This window comes from Hypanus sabinus, chromosome 11 (genome assembly GCF_030144855.1).
Source record: "Hypanus sabinus isolate sHypSab1 chromosome 11, sHypSab1.hap1, whole genome shotgun sequence".
Classification (NCBI taxonomy): Eukaryota; Metazoa; Chordata; class Chondrichthyes; order Myliobatiformes; family Dasyatidae; genus Hypanus; species Hypanus sabinus.
In genome coordinates, this window is record NC_082716.1 from 37,484,093 (window position 1) to 37,508,638 (window position 24,546).

Genomic DNA, 24,546 nt, shown 5'->3' on the forward strand with positions numbered 1-24,546 from the left:
TGAATACACAATGGATGTCCGGCACGTCTCGGGTAAGGACAATGTCGTGGCGGATGCGCTCTCTCGCCCTACCGTTCATGCCCTTTCCCAAGGGGTAGACTTCGAGGCGCTGGCAGAGGCGCAGCAGGCGGATGAGGAGATTCCGAGTTACAGAACCGCAGTCTCCGGTTTGCAGCTCCAAGACCTCCCCGTGCGCCCAGGTGAGAGGACCCTACTCTGTGACGTCGCCACCGGCCAGCCCCGTCCAGTCGTCCCGACAGCATGGCGGCGCCACGTTTTCGACTCCATTCATAACTTGGCGCATCCCTCCATCCGGACAACTGTCCGGATGGTTTCCAGCAGGTTCGTTTGGCACGGACTCCGCAAACAGGTCAGTGAATGGGCCAAAACGTGCATGCACTGCCAGACGGCCAAGGTGCAGCGGCACACCAAAGCCCCACCGCAGCAGTTCCATCCCGCCCACCGGCGTTTCGACCACATTCATGTGGATATCGTGGGCCCCCTGCCAGTGTCGCGCAGAGCGCAGCACCTCCTGACTATCGTGGACCGGTTCACAAGATGGCCAGAGGCTGTCCCGCTCACCGACACCACCTCCGAATCTTGCGCCCGAGCCCTGATCGCCACCTGGATATCTCGCTTTGGTGTACCAGCCCACATTACCTCCGACAGAGGCGCCCAGTTCACCTCCAGCCTGTGGTCAGCTATGGCCAGCCTTTTGGGGACTCAGCTGCACCACACAACTGCCTACCACCCACAGTCGAACGGGCTAGTGGAGCGTTTCCACCGTCACCTGAAGTCGGCCCTCATGGCCCGCCTGCGAGGAGCCAACTGGGCGGACGAGCTTCCCTGGGTCCTACTCGGCATTCGCACAGCGCCCAAGGACGACCTGCACGCCTCGTCGGCCGAGTTGGTATACGGCGCACCCCTGGTCGTCCCCGGGGAGTTCCTACCAGCCCCAAGGGGGCACGAGGAAGAACCCGCAGCAGTCCTGGGCAGACTACGCGAGAAGCTCGGTAACCTGGCCCCCATACCCACTTCACAGCACGGGCGGCACCCGACCTGCGTACCCAAAGACCTACAGAACTGTAAGTTTGTGTTTGTACGAAGGGGCGGGCATCGGCCGCCGCTGCAGCGGCCATACGAGGGGCCGTTTATGGTGCTCCGGAACAACGGGTCCACGTTCGTGCTGGACGTTGGGGGGAAAGAGGAGGTTTTCACGGTGGACCGCCTCAAACCGGCCCATGTGGACCTGGCACAACCGGCCGAGTTTCCGGCGCCTCGGCGCAGAGGCCGACCTCCCAAGCAGGTTCTGGCCCTGACTTTGGACATTGGGGGGTGTATCACCGGTTCTGGGGGGGGGGGTTATGTGGCGACCCTTTTCCTGGCGTATCCGAACCGACTCACAATGAGATAGCCTACGGGGTTTTGCAAGCACAGAGCTTTGGAGCCTCTGCGCCATGGGGGGCCGGTTGACAGAGGCTTAAAAGTGAGGCTGAAGTTTTGGAATAAAGTTTTTTCCTTCGACTGCAGTTACCGACTCCGTGTCGTAATTTTAGCGCTGCGTGTAGCACACCGCTACACATTGTAAGTTCTCCCATAGTTAGGCTCAGATTAAATCAGGGCATTGCTGGGCAGCATGGCTCAAACTAAAAAGACAATTATGATTTAACTTCACTCTGGTAACTACTAATTCTGCAAAAATAAAATCTTGACCTATACTCTCAGACATCCAGGAGTCAAATGGAATATTTCAGGAGTCGACACTGTCAGCAGACAGTAATCATATTCTTGTTGATTGGAATTGGTGATCTGCAGACACTCCTTTCTTACTTGTTCACTAAAATTTCACAAATATGGGGCTATTTTGGAGGGAAGAATTCTTCAGCAAAACTTCAGCCCAAGTCAAGAAAGTTAAAAATTGACATCAGGGTGTAAATTGCAACTAATGAATTTATGGTATGAAGAGGAAGAACAATAAATATAATTGGATATATTCCCTGTAGTTTTTCCAATATCTTCTGCAGTCTGTTATGTCTAAGATGTACAGAGAGATAATATAAAAGATATTTTCAAACTCATCCAGGATTTTATGACCTGAATATAAGACTTCACAGCTTCAAATAAAGAAGGGTGTTGTGAACATCAACCCTGTAAAATGCAAACTTGATGGTGGGTGGATGAATTTCACAATGATATTGGGCTTTAAAGATGTTGGTGAAATGTTATTAAATTAAGATCATTATTTAAATATTGTTCACAATGTGTAGTCATCTCGAGTCAGCCTTGCTTACCCAAATGGACAGAGATCAGAGTCAAGTCCAGTTATGCCACGTTTATATTTTTATTATGGGACTGTCATAGTTAACTTTATTCCATTCAAGAAACCATGTAGGCCTTACTGAAAAAGTTTGCACTACATGGGCATTGGGCTTTCAGCTAAACACATTACAAAGCATATTAAGTTTTACTAGAAAAAAATCACATGGAATGAACTTTACTTTTTCTAAATGATAAATGAATTTTAAAACATCAAAATTAAACTGAAATGGTAATATATTTATTCTGGGGTTTCATCATCTTAAACCAAAAGGTCAGTATCTGCTCTAGGAACAATGCATGTTCAAAGTGATTTCAAGAGGATAAAAACTAATATATACCACCAAAATGAAGCAGCTCATCAATTTTTAAACAACATGTATGTAAGCACTTCAAGCTTTTGAGACAATGCTCAGCAATCCCATGTGAAAGATACTGTTGCATTTAATTGGATAAATTCTGATTAGGGTCAAGTTAATAGCCACAACAGAGATTCCATATTGACACACCTGACTGAACACAGAAAATAGCCTTTTAATATGCAAAATATACAGAATGACAAAGTCACTTTGCCTTCAGATGGAGGATAAGAAATCTCATCTGTTGATCTCCTTGGAACAACTGAGTGAAGTTAACACCACATGTTTGGAGAAACAACTACTGTTAGTAGGGTGCAGAGGAGTCATCCAGGCAGGTGGCCACATTTGTCAGAGATTTATTTGCAAGCAGCTCTCCATGGATGCAATTAGCTACTGAGCATTCAAAGAAAAAAGAAGTTTTAATAAGCTCAACTACTTAGTGTGTTTAGTTATAAAAACATAAAAAGAAATTTCAGTTCCGGGGACACGTGTAACACATGGACTACAGAGAGGGAAGATCATCTCATAAGCATCACATCAACTCTCAGACTGCAGCATACTTACAGTCCTGCCTACTTTAGATATATTATATACACTTCAGATTCAGGAATTAAAAAAAAACTCCAACATAAACACTTACCACATTTAAAATATACTTAGATTTACATTTAAGGTGCTATATTGTACAAGGATCTATCCATAGTCTTTAAAACAAAAGGGGGGGTTGGTAGGTCCTATGATGTCTGGAGCTCATCTTCAAGCATTACAAACCAGTGGGATGTTTGGCTTTCTCCAGTGCCATTAGTAAATGAGGATCATCTCATGTACAGTGGAAAAGTAACATTTTGGGCATGTGGCTACCTGGAAGCATGAAAAATGTAATCTCAACCAGTGGATACACAAAGGGCCCAGTCTCAGTGTATACTGTTGTATCATTATTCCAACACTCTTCTCAGCCATTTTTTTACTGCAATGCTGCACCCGATTCCCAACACTCTCCAGTGAAGTGGAGCCTCGGTGAGAACATTGACATCCAATTGTTTTTCCTAGTGATGGATATAGAAAATTTTGCATAAACACCATTGGTAGTTTTTGTCTCTTGTGCTTCTACAGTGCTGTCATTGTCATGATGTTGGAAGATGTGGTGATTTATTTTCACAACCCTGTGGTCCAACCAAATGTAATGAAATACATAATTCGATAGTTTTTTAAAGGAATGTTGGTTTGCAGATAAATATTAACTAAAACAAAGAAAACTATCCAAAAACTTGTGTATATGGCTGGGTAATCACATCTCTTCCCTGCAGTCTGAAGCTTATGGGTTTATGGATATATGCATGATCAATGGCAACATCTTTGTGAGAGTTCATTTATTTGAGAGTTTATTTATCTCTCAAATAAACTGCCTAATCAAAGACCCTCCATATATTGCTCTCTGGTAATGTGGAAAGGTGGGACTGTTGTAAAGAGATTCAACTCTGAAATGTTCATATCAAAAACCTATTCTGCCAATTACATCCCTACATTTCTTAGTTTTTGCTCTTATATCAATACTGTGTGCTTTATTTTCAGTTTGAACAAAAAACTACAAACCCTTCAGATGGGTATTATTTTGCCACTGAGAGCACCAAAAGGATATTGTTAAATTTGTTCTTGGGAAAGGGAGGGGTCCTAAAATAATAGGCTAACAGTTCCCAGCATCCCCAAGAAGGGAAATGGGGGTAATTCAAAATAGGGACATGTTCACTAACTATAAGAACAAACAAACCAAGAGCTTGTTATAAATTATACAGATATCATCAACCATACTACTGATCAGAATTTGAGCTTACACTATGACTAACATATAGAGCTGAAACACATTGTTTTTGTCATTTTCTAGTGGCTGTGTTTGTCTTACAAACTCTTCAAAAACAATTCACTTATATTTTCATCAGTGATCACTCCTAGAACAAAGAACTTTAAACAAAAACCAATAGGCAGAAGTAAACACAAAGGTACACTAACAAACAGGATTCTTTTTTAATATCTGAAAAGAAATCTAAATTCTCACTCCCACACTGAAACAGATCAATTCCAAGTGAAACTATAACTCAATCTCCAATACAGCAAGAGTACCCATTGAAGAGCTACTATTTCATAGACCAAGGAAGTACCATGCTTAGGGATACTGCTATTTAATATAACCAACATCTCTGCATTGCTTATGCTAATACAAGTATAGAAAGCAACAAGTTATAAATGTACTGACAAAATGGCAAGTACCTGCTGCACATTAGTTCTTTCAAATAGTCTACAATACAACTGAGAGTTCAGATTGCTTTACTCTCAGCTCTATGCCAGCCCCACCAGTTCCATGTCATTCCCCACCTGCCAACAACCTTACTACCCCACTGACCCTCCCCAGTGTTATCTAGAGAAACAACAACACAGTTTTATGTTTGCTAAACATTTAGAGTATCCACTGATCCCAAGGGATATCTAGACAAGCAAACTGACGTACCCTTTGTGGTTAATTAGGAAATCTGTTATTGATGTGAACCCAAAGGAATGACAAGATGCAGACAGAAGCTTGTCAATTGACATATTGTAGATGGTAAGAAGATTGCCCTCATCAACCTTGTAGCCCTTGAGTCACAAGATGTAATTGGGGTGAGTCAAATTAGGAAAAGTGGCTATAAAATGCTGAAAGGCACTGAAGATTTATCATTCACACATTGTACACAGTCAAGATAGTGACTAGATACTCAGATGTCTGAATTCCATCTTCACAATGTAGATCAGTTACAAAAATTCTATGGCATGAACTAACAAAAAGTCATTTTCTCCTCTGAAGAACCACTAGGCTTGGGCCAAGGACATTTCCACTACAATATAATGGAGGGCACAAACAAACCAAAGAATCAAACCAAATTGGTAATGCACTCTGTCTTAACACCATGGAAAAAAAAAGTCAAAGTCATCTATGGTTCTGTATTAGGATTCTCACATCCAAGCATTACATCAATTGCAATCACCATGATATCAATTTGCTCTGTATCTTTACATTTGTGCTTTAAAACAATCTATTTTTACTGTACTACAGTACAACACTGAAAACACTTCAAAAGTACTTCTTCAGTTACAGGATGTAGGAAAAGATTCAATAGGCCTTCCGTCTTTTCAACCCAACTCTGAAGGGACAAAAATAGAAAAAGGAAAGACGTCTGCAGGTTTTTGTCCGTAAGACTCTCAAAACTTAATGACTATAAGTGTGTAAATTTGCTATTTCACAAAAAATGCCAAATGTCAGCAGCAATAGAGTGTTAAAACCCTCTCCAAGTTTGCCAACACTACTCCTATAACTGCCAGACAAAAGACCTCAAAATAGTCCATATTGCTCACAATTCAGTAACAACAATTGTACAGCTTTGAATTTACAAAATTGAACTGATGTTAGTATATAAAGTTCAAGAAACAATAATTGCTATGAAGAAAAGGAATCTTCAAAGAGCAAACACGAGGAAATCTGCAGATGCTGGAAATTCAAACACACACTGACGAAGGTTTCGGCCCAAAAAAAGGCCCTATAGATGCTGCCTGGCCTGCTGTGTTCCACAAGGAATCTTCAAAAATTGGATGTCTAAACTTCAGTCTCGAAAGACAAATTACGATAGCTGACACTGTGGCTTCCATTTTTGTCTTCTTCCTCTTGGGATCGAAGATGACTTGCTACCACTCAACCTGCTGAGCTTCCAGGCTGAAGAGACCAGTTTGGAATCAGAATACTGACACAACCGGATAGATTTCAGTATGATGAAAATCTCTCACTATCAAGATGGTGCGTTCTTTCCACAGCTTATTATGGCTTTCAGTATACTCCAAGACATGGATTCAAGATTTTCAATGCCATTCCAAATTTTCCTATGCCATTTTGTGTAGTCATAGGCTTAGAATTCCCACCTGTCATTGCGGATACCGCTTTTACAGGCAGGCTTTGGAAAAGTACACAAATCCTTTCCTCTGTTCATGATACTTAATTTCATTACATGCAAGTGCTTAGAGTATTTCTATAATCTGAGATCAGATATGCAAACAATGGATACAGACCATTGAGGCCAACCATGTTTCATTAGACAGTGCTGAGAAGGCTGGCAGAGATTCATGCCATTATTTGGTCATTCTGCCATTGGATTTGGAGGATTCATCATGGACAGCATTGGTGCTATTTCTCCCGATGCTTTGCGTAGCCTTCTGTAGGCAGCTCATGTCTCAGAAGGTCCCTCTGAAGTAATCTTCAAAGAGGTTTTTCTTCAGGGCCAAAGCCATGCTTTTACATTAAAATGCTGACAGCCTTATCTTCCATAAAGGCTTTCATTGAGACATGGCTTCTTGATAAAGGAGGCTGCCATATTTAGTAGGGCCATATTCTGAGTGGCGTACTTTTGTTTTGATTTGCAGATGTTAAGAGTAAGAGCCATTATCTTCTATACTTCTAAAGTACCTTTTGGATGTATGAATAGAAAACAGCATCCATGTAGTGCACCTCGTGAAATTGGGGGTGACCTTTGTACTGGAATGGAGGCAACATGGCTTGAACAATTTCCCATTTGCCCTGTGGATTAATTCCACAACACAGGAAGCTGAGGTTAAGATCATATTTTGCATCCCATCAAGAAACAAACAGAAGATGGTGATGAATTTATATAGCCAGCCAAATTTACAAAAAATATATAATTTTTGTACATTGTAAACATGTAAGCTAATAGAATAACTTACTAATATCACTTTTTGTGTATTTGTGTATGTGTGTGTGAGATTTAAAATTCAAAAACTGCTAACAGTGCATTAACATCAGAATGATCAATCAGCTACAATTACCATTAATTTATGGTACCAGCAATGCTTTAATTCATGCATGGAAATATGTATTAGTGGCAATGCCAATATTTAATGCCAATTTCTAACTGCAGTCATGTTTCCAATTCGGGAACTCCAGGATTTTGATCCCATAATGAGGAAGGGATTGTATTATATATTTAATTCAACACTTGGGAAGAAGATTGCTGGTGATGACACTCCTTTGTGCCTACTGTCCTGATCTGAGTTGTGTGCATTGTATTTAGTAGATAGTGGGAATGCTTGGAATGTGATTGAATGCCAATCAAGCAGACCGCTTTGGCCAAGATAATTGCAGCAAAAACGGCAAACCTGCAATCATCTTCACCAAAGCAGATGTTGGGAACCCAAGCCAAAATTGAAAAAGCTGGAGGCTCTCAGCAGGTACAGCTGATTCCACGGGGAGACCTCTTCATCAGAACTAGAAAGCTGAAAAATCAAGCATTTTAAAATGCAAGGAATAGAGAGAACGTTTGTTATATGCTGCAAAACAAAATTGTTAAAAGTAACAATTACTTTAAAAATGGTTAGAAACAGAAACATAAAAGGGTGATTTTGTGAAATACAACAGCGAGTCCTGAGAACTATAACGTGCCCATTAGAAAATGATGTGCTGTATGCATTAGGCATTGTTGGAGTAATGACAGAATGAAAGTGGGATGAACACAGACTGAACAGATATTCTGCAAAGCCCTAGGCCTGGAAGCAACTGAAGCTACACACAGTAAGCACATGGAGGACATTCTATCATTGAGTTGACTTGTGCCTTGTAGACTGTGGAAAGACTTTGGAGAGCCGAGAGATGAATCAGTTGCCAGAATTCCTATGAATGTCTACTGCAGACTTGGCATTTAGCTGACACGTCCTGTTGGTGCAGCTAGTAGAGCCGATGTTTCATAGTTCCGGAGAGCTGTGTTCAATCCTAAACTCAAAAGTTATATGTATAGTGTTTGGATACTGTCTGTAACCAAGTAGGTATCTTCTAGGGCTATGGCTTCCTCCCACATGTTAAAGAGGTGAGGTTTGGTAGGTTAATTGGCCTGTGTAAATTGCTCTTGTGCCTTGGTGAATGGTTAAATCTGGACCGAGTTACTGAGAATGCAGAGAGAATAAAAAATCAAATTATTGTAAGATTAATGTAAACTCAGTGGACAATATAACAGAAATAAGAGCCTGTTTCCACACTTATCTCTCTATGACTGTTTTTGGTCGATGGTGACTTGAAGAATGTTAGAATGGAAATCCTGTTAAATGTTGGCAGGTACTAAAGGGAGATACTAATTCCCTAACACTTCTTAAATGCAACTGTAACTTGCACTTATCTGCCAGTATTTAAATACAGTTCATTCCTTACTGAAGGCAGGCAAAAGCTGCTCCATACTCTGCAGAGATTCAAGTGGAATGCTGCAGTTATCCTATTCTGTAACTACTTCTCACAATAGAAGGGAAGAAAATCTAGCTGTAGTGAAGACCTAAGAAATCATGTCCTATACTTAAACATAATAATGAAGCAAGAAATTTTATGTATTGAATGGAAATCATCAAAACACCAACATCAAACTACTATTTGTACAACATATATCACACCCCTTGCTGACCACCTCCAAGTGGCTTTCCATTTGGCATAAACTTTAAGGGATCACAGCAAGTAGGGTGAAAAAATAAAAAGAAAATGCACTTCACATTAACAGCCCCAGAATTTTATAGGATAATTTTAAAATGAAACTTAACTTGAATTCAGGGGAAATTTAAATACATGTCAGTCAGCACCTGTAGAAGGAGAGTCTCAATCTCTCTCTCTCACACACTACAAACACTGATTACACTATAAAAAATAAAGTGGTGCAAAGGCACTCTAATTTCACTTCAAGAGTTAATCAAATGAATTTGCTGTAAATCCATCTCAATTTATACTAGATAATGTCAAATAATATCAAAAATCCCCAACTTCCTGGCAGAATACTCAAATGATTGCAGGTAAACAAACTGGAATCATAGAAAGAACCATTGAGAATTGATGATACAGAAGGCCATTTGTGTGTTCCATGGAAAATAGCTCAATTTTACCCATCCTTTCCTCATAGTTACAATTTTCAGTCATGACAACATTCTCATAAATCTTCTCTATATCCTCTTAAGTGCCATCTCATCTCTCCTACAATGTGCTGGATTGACTCAGCCATGGCCTAATTAGCATTATAAGCAGTTCTAGGAAAACCTCCCAATCTTACGTTCTAAGACTCAATTTCTAAGCCTCAAAGTTTTAGGAAACCAGGCTCAATCCAGATTGCTGTCTGAGTAAAGTAAGCATATTCTCTCCATTTAACAGATGAGAGCCCCTGGCTGCTCCTATACGAGGACTGAGAGATGCAGGGAAATAAGGAAATTGGGCTAATGGGTTCCTGCATTTTTGTAAGTTATAGTCTATCCATATCCCTTAATCTCTTGCTAAATCCAAAGCATAAACAACAATACCTCCCAGCATAAAATCATCAGCAAACCTAGATTACATATAGTCTCCTAATCCAAATCATTGATATAAATTGTGAATAACTAGTGCTCAGGCACTGATCACTGCAGTTTCCCACTAGTTACAACCTGCCAACTTGAAAGCCATCTATTTATTCTTATTCTCTGCCTGTTAACTAGCCCTTTGCGTGTAGCAGTATGTTATATCTTAACAAATATGGCAGACTTAATTTCTCTTTCATAAAAAAAAGTTGTAAAATTAGTCAGCTCCATCTTGGGTACTAGCCTCCGTAGTATCCAAGACACCTTCAAGGAGTGGTGCCTCAGAAAGGCGGCGTCCATTATTAAGGACTTCACCACACAACCCCCACCCCACTCAGCGATTCAGGAATAGCTTCTTCCCCTCTGCTATCCAATTCCTAAATGGGCTTTGAACCCAAGAATACTACCTCACTTTTGCACTGTATTTAATTTAACTATTTTAACATATATACACACACATAAAGTAATTGATTTACTTATTTTTTTTATTCTTATGTGTTGTACTGCTGCCACTAAGTTAATACATTTAACGACAAATACTGGTGACATTAAGCTTGCTTCTGATTCTGATCCAAGGCTAACCCACACAATCCATTCACTGCTCCTCCCACTCCCTCCTCCCCAAGTGTGGTGTAAACTTTCTTATTAATAGATTCTAGCATTTGTTTTTTACTCCCATCACCTGCTTACCAGTCTATAGTTCATCATTTTCTCTCTTCAACCTTTTTTTTAAAATGGGGTTACACATTTATTCCCTTCCAATTTGTTATATTCTAAAATCTATGGAATGTTAAAGATAACAATTAGTACATCCATCATCTCCACAGTCAGCTTGTTCAAAACTTGCAATACAGTAAATCAGGTCCTGGGTTCAGCAATTCAAAAGTGCAAGAACATAAAAAATTGTATCGAGTAGAGGACTCTGCCCAATACATGAGCACATTGCTTCCCACCATTGGCTGCTTTTATGAGATCCCACCATCTGGGTCATGCCATCTTCTCACAGCTACCGTCGGGCAGAAGATACCAAAGTTTCACACCAACAGGTTCATCAGGAACAGCTGCTTCCCTTCAATCATATGATTCATGAACTAACTGCCACAACCCTAATCACTACAGTTTATGATCACTTGACCTACTTTTTGCAACACACACAAAATGCTGGTGGAACACAGCAGGCCAGGCAGCATCTATAAAGAGAAGCACTGTTGACATTTCGGGCCGAGACCCTTCGTCAGGACTAACTGAAAGGAAAGATAGTAAGAGATTTGAAAGTACGAGGGGGAACTACTTTTTTTACTTGTTTTAGTTCTAATTGTGTTCTTTCCTGTTAAAAATGTTTTATGTTTTTCATGTGATTACTGCTTATATGATGCTGTATGCCTGTAATGCTGTTGCAAGTAAGTTTATCATTGTACCTATGCACATATATAATTATCTTATACATGTGACAAACTCAAGTTTAATATTTTTCTCTAAAAGCCCTTTTATTGGAATATTTTAATCCATCTTAATGCAAAATACTTTATCTACAGTAAAATGTATGTTCCTCAAAATGCTAATTAAGAAAGGCATATAGTCTATGAATTTGTCTTCTGAGCTATTATTACATATTTGGTTGGTCCAGTCTATGTGTCTTTCATAATTATTATATAACCTTTTTAACATATACCATAAATTTCCTGATTTATAATAAATCCTGTGTGTTGCTATTATATGGCCTCTGCTTTCTTAATTTTCGGTTCAAATTTCACTTCAAAACTCTCTATATGCTTCCAGGTTTTCTGTGGTATTCATTTCTTAGTGTCTCATATAAACATCCCTTTCTTGCCTGACCTTATCCTCTATTCACCTGGTCATCCAGGGACTCCAGGTTTGGCATCACATGCACTTCTGTGCAGGAATACATTTACTTGGAGCCCTAAAATATCCTTCTAAAATGCCTGTGATAGCTCCTAGACTGATTTAGCTTCAAGTAGCTATTTCTGGTGTGCTTTTAGTAAATCATTTCTCAGCCCAATTAAGTTGACCTTATCCCAATATTGAACCTTTAACCCTATTTTACCTTCCTCCTTTTCTATAACTATGTTAAACCTAACTGAATTATGATCACAACAATAAAAACAATCTTCCACTGATGCTTCTTTCAACTGCTCAGTTTCATTCCCTAAAGAAAAATAAAATCGACACATTCTGGAAACAGGAAATGCTGGAATAAATGGTGGGTCACACAACATGTGTAGAAAGGGGAAAAAAAAGTCAGTGTTTCAGGTTGATTACACTAACTCTATTCTCTCTACAAGATGTTGTTTGACCTGTCAAGTAGTTCTGCCATTTTATATTTGATAAAACCAAATCAATTCCCAATAACCCAACCCAATTGTTGGTTTAACTACAAACCAAGTATGGTGTCGGTGAACACTGTGACTTCTTCAGGCTACATACAATACTTCTAAATATACCTCTTTTGAATTACTCTCACTGCAATCTGCAGCATGTAATTACCCTTTAAGCAACATACTTTTAAATCGACCCTATGAACTACAGATTTCATGATCTTGTAAAGGACTCAGCAGACTTAACAAAGGTGCATCGCCATAGCCAGAAGTGAGGTGGAGGGAGTGGGGTAGGTGGGGAGGGACTCTAAGCCAGGTTGAAAAGCAGAGGAATGAGGCCCCCTCTACCCAGCATCTTGTTAGCAAATGTGCAGTCACTAGAGAACAAAATTGAAGACCTGAGGGCAAAATTGCTGTATTAAGGGGAAATGGCAAATTACTGAGTTCTGTGTTTTACCAAGTTTACCAGGCTTATTCACAGTATGCCAGATACGGCGATCATACCCGAAGCTCTCTATACAGAGGACAGACCGAACTGCTGATTCAGAAAAGACAAAAGGTGGAGGTGTGTGTTTCATGATAAACTCTGTGGTGCTCCAATGTAGCAATTTTCTCATACACTTGTTTCACCCCCCCCCCCCCAACCTTGAACACCTAATTATCAAATGCTGACTATTCCATTTATCAAGGTATGTCTCCTCTGTGATCCTGACCACAGTTTACACACCAGAAACAGCTGACTGTAATCAGGCACTTGAAATACTGCGCCAGATGATAGACAATAGACAATAGGTGCAGAAGTAGACCATTCGGCCCTTCGAGCCTGCACCGCCATTCTGAGATCATGGCTGATCATCTACTATCAAAACCCGGTTCCTGCCTTGTCCCCATATCCCTTGATTCCCCTATCCATAAGATACCTATCTAGCACCTTCTTGAAAGCATCCAGAGAATTGGCCTCCACTGCCTTCCGAGGCAGTGCATTCCAGACCCCCACAACTCTCTGGGAGAAGAAGTTTTTCCTTAACTCTGTCCTAAATGACCTACCCCTTATTCTCAAACCATGCCCTCTGGTACTGGACTCTCCCAGTATCTGGAACATATTTCCTGCCTCTAGCTTGTCCAATCCCTTAATAATCTTATGTGTTGCAATCAGATCCCCTCTCAATCTCCTTAATTCCAGCGTGTACAAGCCCAGTCTCTCTAACCTCTCTGTGTAAGACAGTCCGGACATCCCAGGAATTAACCTTGTGAATCTACACTGCACTTCCTCTATAGCCAGGATGTCCTTCCTTAACCCTGGAGACCAAAACTGTACACAATACTCCAGGTGTGGTCTCACCAGGGTCCTGCAAAAGGATTTCCTTGCTCTTGTACTCAATTCCCTTTGTAATAAAGGCCAACATTCCATTTGCCTTCTTCACTGCCTGCTGCACTTGCTCATTCCCCTTCAGTGACTGATGAACAAGGACTCCTAGATCTCTTTGTATTTCTCCCTTACCTGACTCTACACCGTTCAGATATTAATCTACCTTCCTGTTCTTACTCCCAAAGTGGATAACGTCACACTTATTCACATGATGCCATCACCAAACAAGAAACAGTCCACCCTGACTTATTTCAAATCATAGTAAGGGATTTCAATCATGCTTCTTAGAAGAAATCAGCATATAACCAAAGGTCCCAACACACTAGACCACTGCTATACTAACATAAGGAATGCCTACCATTCCATGCCCAGACCACACTTTGGGAAATTGGGTCATTTGGCTGTCTTGCATACAGGCAGAGGCTAAAGATCAAGGCTCCAGATATTAGGACAACAAAGAGGTAGTTGCAGGAGGTAGAGAAGTGGCTATGGGATTGTTTCGAGTCGGTGGACTAGACCGTGTGCAGGGACTCATCCACGCAGGCACAATCTCTGGAAAGCCATTTCATGGGCAAAGTTGCAATTCTGGACTAAATTTGAATCAATAAAGGATAGTTGACAGGTGTGGCAAGGTTGAATGCTATTATCTCTGACAAATTGAAATCAAGTGACATGGATGACAAAAGGGCTTCACTTCCAGATGAGCTCAATGCCTTCTATGCTCTCTTCGACTGTCAAGACATGGAAAAATCATCAACAACTCCCACAGCCTCCAATAATCCTGTGATTTCAGTCTCTAAGGCCAGTGTGAGAGCATCCTTCAGGAGGGTGAACCTATGGAAAGCATCCAGCCCAGGTAGGGTACCTGACCAAGTACTAAAGACCTATGATGATTACCTGGCTAGAGTGTTCACTGAGATCTTTAACCTCTCACTTCAGTATTCTGAGGTACCCAACTGCTTAAAGCAAGCTTCAATTATACCAGTGCCAAACCACGTGGTAATTTGTCTCAATGGCTATCATCCAATACCACTTACATCCACAGTGATGAAATGAATTGAAAGGTTGGCGATGAAACATATCAATTTCTGCCTGAGAATCAATTTGGATCTGCTCCGGTTTGCCTACCAGTACAACAGATCCAGAGCAGATGCCATCTCATTGGCTCTTCACTCAACCTTGGAAGATCTGGACAGCAAAGATGCATTCATCAGGATGCTCTTTATTGACTACAGCTTGGCACTCAATCCCATCACTCCCTCAAAACTAATCAATAAACTTCAAGACCTTGGCCTCAATACCTCCTTGTTCAATCGGATCCTGATTTTCTTGCTTGCAGACCCCAGACAATTTGGATTGGCAACATCTCCACAATCGCCATCAGCACAGGTGTAGCACAAGGCTGTGTGCTTAGCCCCCGCTATACTCACTTTTACACATCACAGTGAGGCCAAGCACAGCTCCAATGGCATATTTAAGTTTGCTAATGACACAACTGTTATAGGTCAAATCAAAAGTAGTGAGCAATCAGCATGTACGAGAGAGATTGAAAATTTGAGGTTCCACAACTTCTTATTCAAAGTCAGCAAGACCAAGGAGCTTATTACTGACTTCAGGAGGAGGAAACCAGAGGTCCATGAGCCCAGTCCTCATTGGGAGATCAGAAGTAGAGGGGTTCAGAAATTCCTGTGTCATCACTTCAGAAGGCCTGTCCTGGGCCCAGCAAACAAGAGCAGTTACGAAGAAAGCATGACAACGCCTTGACTTCTTTAACAGTTTGCAAAGATTCAGAATGATATCTATGATTAACTTCCACAGATGTGTGGTGGAGAGTATATTGACTAGCTGCATCTCTGCTTGGTAAGGAAACATCAATGCCTTTGAACAGAAAATGCTCCAAAAAGTAGTGGATACAGCCCAGTCCATCATGGGTAAAGCCTTTCTCACCACCAGGTACAGGAACAGTTACTGCCCCTCAACCATCAGGCTACTGAACCAGAAGGGATAACATCACATAACATCGTTAAATTGTTCCCACAACCTATGAATTCACTTTCAAGGACTATTATTTGTTTGGTTGATTGTTATTTTTCTTTCTTTTTGTATTTGTACAGTTTGCTGTCTTTTGCACAATGGTTGTCTGCCCTGTTGGTGTGGTTTTCCATTGATTCTATTATGGTTATTGGATTTATTGAGCATGCCCACAAGTAAAATGAATCTCAGGATTGTATATGATGACATATATGTACTTTGATAATAAATTTACTTTGAACTTCTGTTGAGTACAATTTAGGAAGGCTATGCCTTCTATCACATTTATACTGACTCTCTCATAGTTAATAAAAATTAAAAACTGCAGAACTAAAATACCCATCATAACCAGCACTTCACTCACACTTCCTCTATCACCCATCTTCAATTACATTCCTAAGTGTTTCTATCCCATTTTTATTCTTTAATTCAACTTCCATGGTCTCATTTCACAGAAATACTTGCAGCAAAGAAGGAGGCCATTGGCTCAGTTCTCATTTTATGAAGGCTCATCAAGACCTCATTGCTCTTTTATTCATTACCATTTATAAAACCCTGGATGTTAGGCCTGTTTAACTATTTTCTCAAGCTGCCCTGCTATCTCCAACAACCTATGCTCATATATCCTCAGATTCCTGTCCTTGTACATCTTTAGAATTATGTCTTCAGTTTATAATTGATAATACTTCTAACTCATCAGCCCTTCTTTAAACTGCAATTGTTCCTACAGAGAATATAACACAAAAAGTGCTATCAAAATTAAATGGCACCAGTGAAGGGAGGATGACACGGTTAACATATTATTCATTGAACTTTCTGCATTAATTATATTCTTTTCACCACAGGTGTTACCTCATCTATAGCATCTGTTGTTCCTTTAATCTAAATTCACAGCATGTACAATTATTCTGATGTTTTATTAAAAAATAACAATAACCAACCATACAGGCATTATTTTCTTGAACTTATTTATGCACTTGATTATAATACTCTTAGCCAACTTTATCATAGATGTAATCCAGAATATGTACCATTTTTCAAACTACAAGTTGGAAATGAAAGTCAAAATTAGTACCTAGGAAATATAATATCAAAATAGATCTGAGCTCAAGTTCCATACTCAAGTGAAATTTTAATTTCAACATGCAAGTAGAAATGCACTGTGAAAAGCCATTAGAAGTATAATTCAGATATTATTGTTAGAACATAACAGACAGTACAGACCCTTCAGCTCACAATATAGTGCTGTACTTTTAACCTACTCTAAGATCAATCTAACCCTTCCTTATATAATCAACCCCTTTCTCATATAGAGAAAAGAACATCTCTATTTCACAATATTCCTCCATTTATTAGCAGGCATTTGGTAATGAAGGAACATGGGTGCATTAGAAACTCTGAATGGTCTGAAGAACATGCAAATGACCTGACAAATATATACTGATTCTCTGCATCAACAAGCCAAATGTACCCTACAGAAGTCTTTGCTAATTTCCTACTCTCCTTTTAAGATCTCAGTAGTGTCTATTCAGCACAGAATGTTCCTATCATACTGTAGTAATGAAACAATGAAAGTTATCCTGATCTTAATGAAGTAGCTGCCCAAAAAGGGATTTGTGGAACTATTGAAACATACAGATAAAATGACAATTAAAAATATGCAAACAAGGGGAAATCTGCAGATGTTGGAAATCTGAGCAACACACAAAATGCTGGAGGAACTCAGCAGGCCAGGCAGCATCTATGGAAAAAAGTGCAGTTGACATTTTGGGCCAAAACCCTTCGGCAGGACCAATAAAAATATGGAATACCTTTGCAATTACTTTAGATATAGAGTTCAACTTTCTTTTCTATTCATTCTGCAGGATTCAAATCATGACTACTTTATAACGCTGACTGGGGAGAATATAAGTTAACAATGGAAATAAGTGTCAATTAAAATACGAGAGACGAACAGCAAGAATTCCCAAAAAGCCAACCCCAGGCTATTACCAAAATGGCCATGCAAATAATTGTATATAATTCTTTAATATGGGCAGGAACAAAAGAACACTCAAAAACATACTAAAACTCAGTACAACACTGTTCTGTACAATTCAGACCATATTGTTTACAACTAACAAAAGTCAGCCACTGGGATAATTCCATCCATTCAGCTGCTTATTTTACCCTTTTGCTACCACTTGTGCTGGTGGAAGCACTGATGTTATTCCAGCTGGCAGGATGATTATATATTGCCCTATCACTCCATGTGGCTCATCACCTCCATTTCTCAATAACAAATGAAAAGTCCAGTGAGCAGCACTACTGAGACCCATTCCACTTCAACAGTTAAACATTGACAATAAATTGCAGCTACTTTTGACAATTATTAATGCCAAGTGAATATGGGATTCCAATAAAGCAGCTTACACTTTTCAATGAAATTCTGCCTACTAATAATTTCTCAGGCAGGCTATTTTTGTCACAACGCTTCATAATAATGAAGATAAAGAATTTCAAAGTGAAGAACTATAATAATTAAAGAAATAAAGCAGAATTTCAAATATTTCACCATATGTCTACACATCCAGAAATGCACCTGCTAGCCTGTTTCAAAAAAACTGCAATTAATCCCATGATTAAAATTTTAATTAGTTTATCTTGTATCAATTAGATAGCCAATTAAAGGCAATTACAGCATCTAGCATGTTCAAGTTTGTTTTATTACTAATGCTATCATCTGAGAAATGATCTGGAATATTCAATATTTTTCAGTATTTTTCTACTTCCAGAAGATAGGTTAAACTATTTTTTTAAATCAAGCCATTCTACATGCAGAGAATATGAAGGGGGCCCAGATTTGTTGTGTTGGGGACACAGGCTCAGGTTTTCATTTCTCAGCGATGATCATTTTGGTGAAGTAATGAGTGCAGTGATTTTGCCTCACTGAAGCATGGACAACCGTAACAAAAAACTGCCCATTAATGGTAGAAGATAACTACAGTTAACTCACAGTCTAAGGGCCCAATGCAAATATTTACAACAAAAAGACTCCATGTAACTGCATAAACACTAATGATCTAATTAACAGATCATATGATGTTATGTTCTGGAACAGCACAGCCCTGCTGGCTTATATATGTCATCTGAACACACACATACACACACCCACCAAGTTGTTCCGAGGCATCTCATTGGATCATACCACTTAAAAATATTTGGTATGAAGATGCTAGAAAATGTAGCAACTCAAAAGGCGCTGGAAAAACCCTGAGGGTCAGGAAGATTCAATGGAGGGAAATAGGCCATTAGCTTCAGGCCAGGACCAAGGGTCTCGATCTGAAACATTGACTGTCCATTTTCTTTCATAGAATTCAGTACGATCTAGAACATTAGCAGCAGGATTTTGAATGACCTCACAATTATAGAAGACAGAATGATGGTGGTCAACACAGGTGATATAGGCATGTAATTTTTTAGAAAATGCACTGAGAAGATGACCACTAAGTCAGCTTTAGTTATCAAGATTGAGGGGATAAACATTTGCCTAGATGGAAGGGATAATATTTCACCCAAGAAGGCAGCCAAGGTTTCGTCTTAAAACTTTGTATTAAAAGTGTTACAACACAGATCACAGTAGTTGGGTAGAAATCCACTGGACTGTCAAATAAGACTTTTTATGTTCAAGCTTCTGGAGAGCATCTCTAGGTCACAGCCCTTTAAGGTTATGATGAGGTAATCCACTAGATCACATAATGCTTACAGCACAGAAAACTGTCATTCAGCCAATTATGTCCATATCCATTCTAAACCATCTTTTTCTACCTTCTATAGCTCTCACATCCTTTTGTTTCATACCCTTACCAAAATTCCCTCCAAGTGCTAAAAAGGAATCTACTTCAACAATTAGGCCTAGCAGTCACTCCAGACCTTATCCATGCGCTGCGCAAGATAGTTTTGTGCAGACCCTAACCACACTATACAAGACCGTTTTCCATGTCACAAAAAAAGTTAGTCACCCCAAAGTATCAGAAGTATTGATAAGAGTTTCATGAACAGATGAGCTGAAGCAGGTGCAGTAAGAACCTTGTGTGTCGTAAGGGTAGAAATTGGTAGTGTTGGCAATCGTACAGATTCAATCTAAAGTAACACGCACAAGTTCAGGCCATAAAAAAGGGTCTCAGCCCAAAATGTTGACTGTTTATTCATTTCATAGATGCTACCTGACCTGCTGAGTTCCTCCAGCATTTTTGTGTGTGCTGCTTTGAATTTCCAGCATCTGCAGAATTTCTGGTGTTCTGATTTAAATATAGCTAGTTAACCCAAACCCCAAGGATTCAACGTTGTATATGTCAAGTTTGATTTGAGGTGGATCAGTTACAAGAAATTCGTTAGGATACTAAGATAGAGGTTTGATCAAAAATATGCCATAACAGCCTAACTCAATACATTACCTACACCAGGTTGATTAGCTTAATGACAAATCAACTTTTTAAAAGTTGAGATTTTCAGGTGTATCTTTTCTGTACTTGATGTTCAAATGCTTCATTAAGATTCATATAGTTAGTGGTGTTGGATTAGCTCAGCCATGAAAGGAATCCTAGATACTTGGTCAAGAGTTGTGTCAAGCCAGGTCGAATTTAATTTTATTTTTAAACAATGTTCTCACGTGACACATTAATGCTGTCATCAGTTTTATTTCTGTTTCAAGCAGATGTCAGAGAAAGACAAACTCAACAGAATGCCATGGGGATCAAATGTGAAATCACTTATAACTAAGGATGAATTCACCCCAAAAAGGGTTGATGTTGAAAATAAACACTGTCGAAATCCTCGTGCATTAATTCCTCGCATTCAAAATAAAAGGTAAAAAAGTTACTCAATATAAAGTATGCTTACTACAACGTCAAATTGAATATTCAAGATCATAGCAAATAGCGAAAACTTACAGCTTGATGACAGTGAGTTTTTTAATCAAAGAATGTTGCTTTAATTAAAATACCTCCCTCCACCTTCCAAAAAAGAAAATTTCCCCCAGATCAGTATTTAAAAAGTTGCATTACAACATAACCTTACCATTCAGCCTTGCTTGCCTGTTGGACCTTACTCGCAAAAATGTCTAAAGAAAAACAGAAAAGAAAGGTTAAAAATAAACAGGAAGCACTTCAACTGTAAGATGCTATCTGAATATAAGTGAAATATATGCCTGAATCAGATGGATTGCAGTGGATTCTCTCATTGCTCAACTACACAGGATGTAAACAAAACCTACTTCCTCCTTGCCATTGGTGTGTTCTGGATCCTCCACTCCTGCTGGGTCCATGGCAGGATTGAAATGGGATAACCTGTCAATATTACTTGGCATGAATGTAGCACCTGGACGCTGTACACCGTTATAATCCTTTCCGTGCAGTTCACAGAAACAGAGAGGATGTCATTAGATTCAAACCAAGAGGCTACATCTTGCACAGCGTACACCAGGCCTCGGAGAACGCCGGGTCACGTGACCGCCAGCGAAAGGTGAAAGTGCAAAGCACGAAGCGCACGGGCGGCGACCGGTCGATAGGTGGCAGCAAACCAGCATCCTACAGCGGGGCTTCCCGTGCCGCTCGCTGCATTTGGAAATTACGTATTAAAGTAATTTTATGCATTTCGATAAGAAAATAAACTTGTTATTATCAACATTGGAAACAATAGGAAAAATTGCCTCAACTTTTTAAGCAAATGTCATGAACAGAAAGATCCACTTTGAATTGATAATACTTGTTAAAATTGCGGAAGAACAGCTACATTTTTTCGTTAAATGACAAGTAACTCTACAAATAACATGCCAGTAGTTTTAAATAGAAGAAAGAGACAACTGTTTTTCTGTCTTTTACATCCAGACTAATATTTATACCAAGTAAATTACAAGATTCAGTTGGTAAAGTGTATTTAATTTGCACTGCAAAACATTAATCCACTAATAAACTAGCATATATTACTTTGAGACATTTTGTGGTGAGACATCTTCAGCATGATGTTGAGCAACTATTTAGTATGATCTGAAGAATACCAGTCATTTATCATCAATGACAAGAATGGTACTCCAAGAGAGTGAATGCCATTTAGTTTAATATGTCTAGTATCCTCTTCTTCATTCTCGTCCATCAACGAAACTCATACTTGTTTTGACTCTGAACCACTTTTAAATTGCAAATATTGTTCCAATTGTTTTGCAAGCATATCCATATAATCACAAATTTAGCAGAATGTTCCCAATGTGATAGGCTCAAAATGTCAATGTCTTTTGATTTCTTCTTCAGTTTGCAAACCACCCATTGAAAAGGGTCTCCTAAATGCACTGTTATTACTTTCCCTGATGGTGAACAACTAGGTGGCATTTCAACATACAGGGCCCTGAAGTAAAATATGAAAGAAAGTAAAAAGAATGAGTTATTATTTTCAGATCATAACTCTATTAAGTATACCCATGGATTACAGCCTGAAAGAAAGGGTTAAAAGGAAAATATGCAAACATAAGATTACAGACAACTGATGAGGTTGTTACGGAGATAAATGTTCCTCACAGAAAGAAGATTCTCAGGCACTGTATTCCTTCCACATGTGAGAGATTAATGATAGCACAACACAGTAAAACACACATTTTCATCAACAACAAGAGAGCATCAATTATCCAAACTATTTATAATTAGAAGTGGTGAGCATCTAATAATTCACTTACTGAGATACTCAAATACTAATTAGGCCACATACACAAAGTTTTCTCATTCACTCACCATGTTAGTATTATGGAATCATAAAAAAACAGCAGACCATTAGGCTATCACATTTACATCAGCAATATCGAAGCATTCTCCGATTTGTCCTGCTCTTTTCCAATGGCCCTACATCATTGTTTATTCACATATATATATGGAATTGGACGTGTATGTTATTTTATATTTATTTATATATATCCAATTCCCTTTTGAGATTTATTATTTGATTTTCTTACTACCACTCCATGCATATCATATTACACTAAAAATTGAACTCCTGTTTCTTTTGCCTAATGTCCAGACCCCTCTGCCATCCAATTTCTGAATGCACATTGAACCCATGGACAGCACCTCACTACATTTTTTATTTTTATTTTTGCCCTACTTATTTAACTATTTGATATATATACTTACCATAGTTCATAGTTTTTCCTCTATCCTTATGTATTGCATTGTACTGCTGCCACAAAAGACAACAAATTTCATGACATACGCTGGAGATATTAAACTTGATTCTAATTCTCGTTCTCAAATCTGAGCCCTCTACTTTTTTGAGGTTCCTGAAAGACACTTGTATTTAGTTTAGTGAAGCACTCATAACTTTGATTGTTTGATCCCCTGTTAATCTTCTCAACAATCATAGATTTTCCATGGATTTCCTTGACTCTATATAAATTCAAAATCCCTCATTTCAGATATTGTTCTGTTCTGCACCCTTTCTAATGTACATTTTACTGTAATTTAACAATTACTTTTATCAAAGATCTTTGCAGTCTATGTCCTAGAAAATTCTGAACGATAACCCTCGAGTACCTTTTCTTGAACTCAAATTCATGAGCAATCATATCTCTGTCTATTGACATAAATGATTCAAAATTATATGAGCTGAAGACAGTGGTATTCTTCTCTGTACACTTGATTGTTTTGGAGTAAGATTGCTGCTTCGCAGTGCCATTGAATTAGAAATTTTGATAAATTTCCATTTAGTTGACAAAAGTACAACATTAACAGTATTGTTGGAGAGGCGATAGCAACCTCAAATGTAATGGAGTGGGAAGTTTCCCATTTATAGATGTATTGAAAGTAAGCTGTATTTTACTAAATAAAACAGCTGTTCAAAGTTCTGATTTTGTGATGTGAACAATACAAAGGAAGGTAGGAAAAGGCCCATCTAGTTTACTATTTAATTTAGCATCTCAGTAACTTTTCTTATATCTTTGGATTAATAGAGTGGGTCATTTTTTAAAGATATTTCACCATAATAAACTTTCCATTTGTTTCAATCATAGAGTTGCATTTGTTAATAAATTGGCTATTGCTTAATTTACATGCAGATTTCAGCTACATTTGCTTGCATTCAATCTTGTGCTTCAATTCTGATTCAATAAAAATTGCTTCTCAAAGTTAACCCCTTTGTTCCCTTCACAGATTTAATGTGTTGGGAATGGCCTCTTCCTTTCACCTTCTTCATATTTACCCAATAATATACAGTGGATTCTGGTTAATTGGGACACATCAACACCAGAACATTTTGCCTAATAACCCAAAGTTTCATGGAAATAGTTAGAAAGCTATGAAAAAGTCAAACTATTGTTTAACTGAGTGATAAATTATGTACTTAAATAAAATACAGAACAAATGAGAACACAATCAATAATACTACTACAGTATAAAACTGTGAATTAGTTTCTAATTGCTCTTTTGATTGACTGTAAATGAACAAAGTCAGTGCAGCTATCTGGTACAGAGAATGGATTGCCTTTCTGCAAGGCTATCAATGATTGCATCCTCCAGATTTCATTCTCATTGTAACATTTACGATGATTGTTGATACTGTCAAATTCTTCGTAGATCCTATTTTATTGAAGTAGAGAAATCGCTTTGTTTTCATTACTAGCCATTTCTGGAATATCCAGGCCTTAATGTTTGAAACCACAGTGAGCAAAAGAGTTCCGAATTGTCTTGCTGCTTATTTCTCGACAACCTTCAGTGACAAGAATTAC

The 24,546-nt window shown here is 38.9% G+C and overlaps 1 protein-coding gene across 9 annotated transcripts in view; it reads right to left on the bottom strand.

The window, feature by feature from the left end:
• The window catches only part of rnf220a (ring finger protein 220a), a 467,383-nt gene that overhangs the window by 119,900 nt on the left and 322,937 nt on the right, over window positions 1-24,546 (bottom strand). For 7 of the 9 annotated variants that reach the window (XM_059984135.1, XM_059984137.1, XM_059984131.1 and 4 more), the window contains one exon: window positions 20,859-20,901. In XM_059984135.1, coding sequence (XP_059840118.1) covers window positions 20,859-20,901 — 43 coding nt within the window. The other 2 variants (XM_059984139.1, XM_059984140.1) reach the window with 2 other exon arrangements.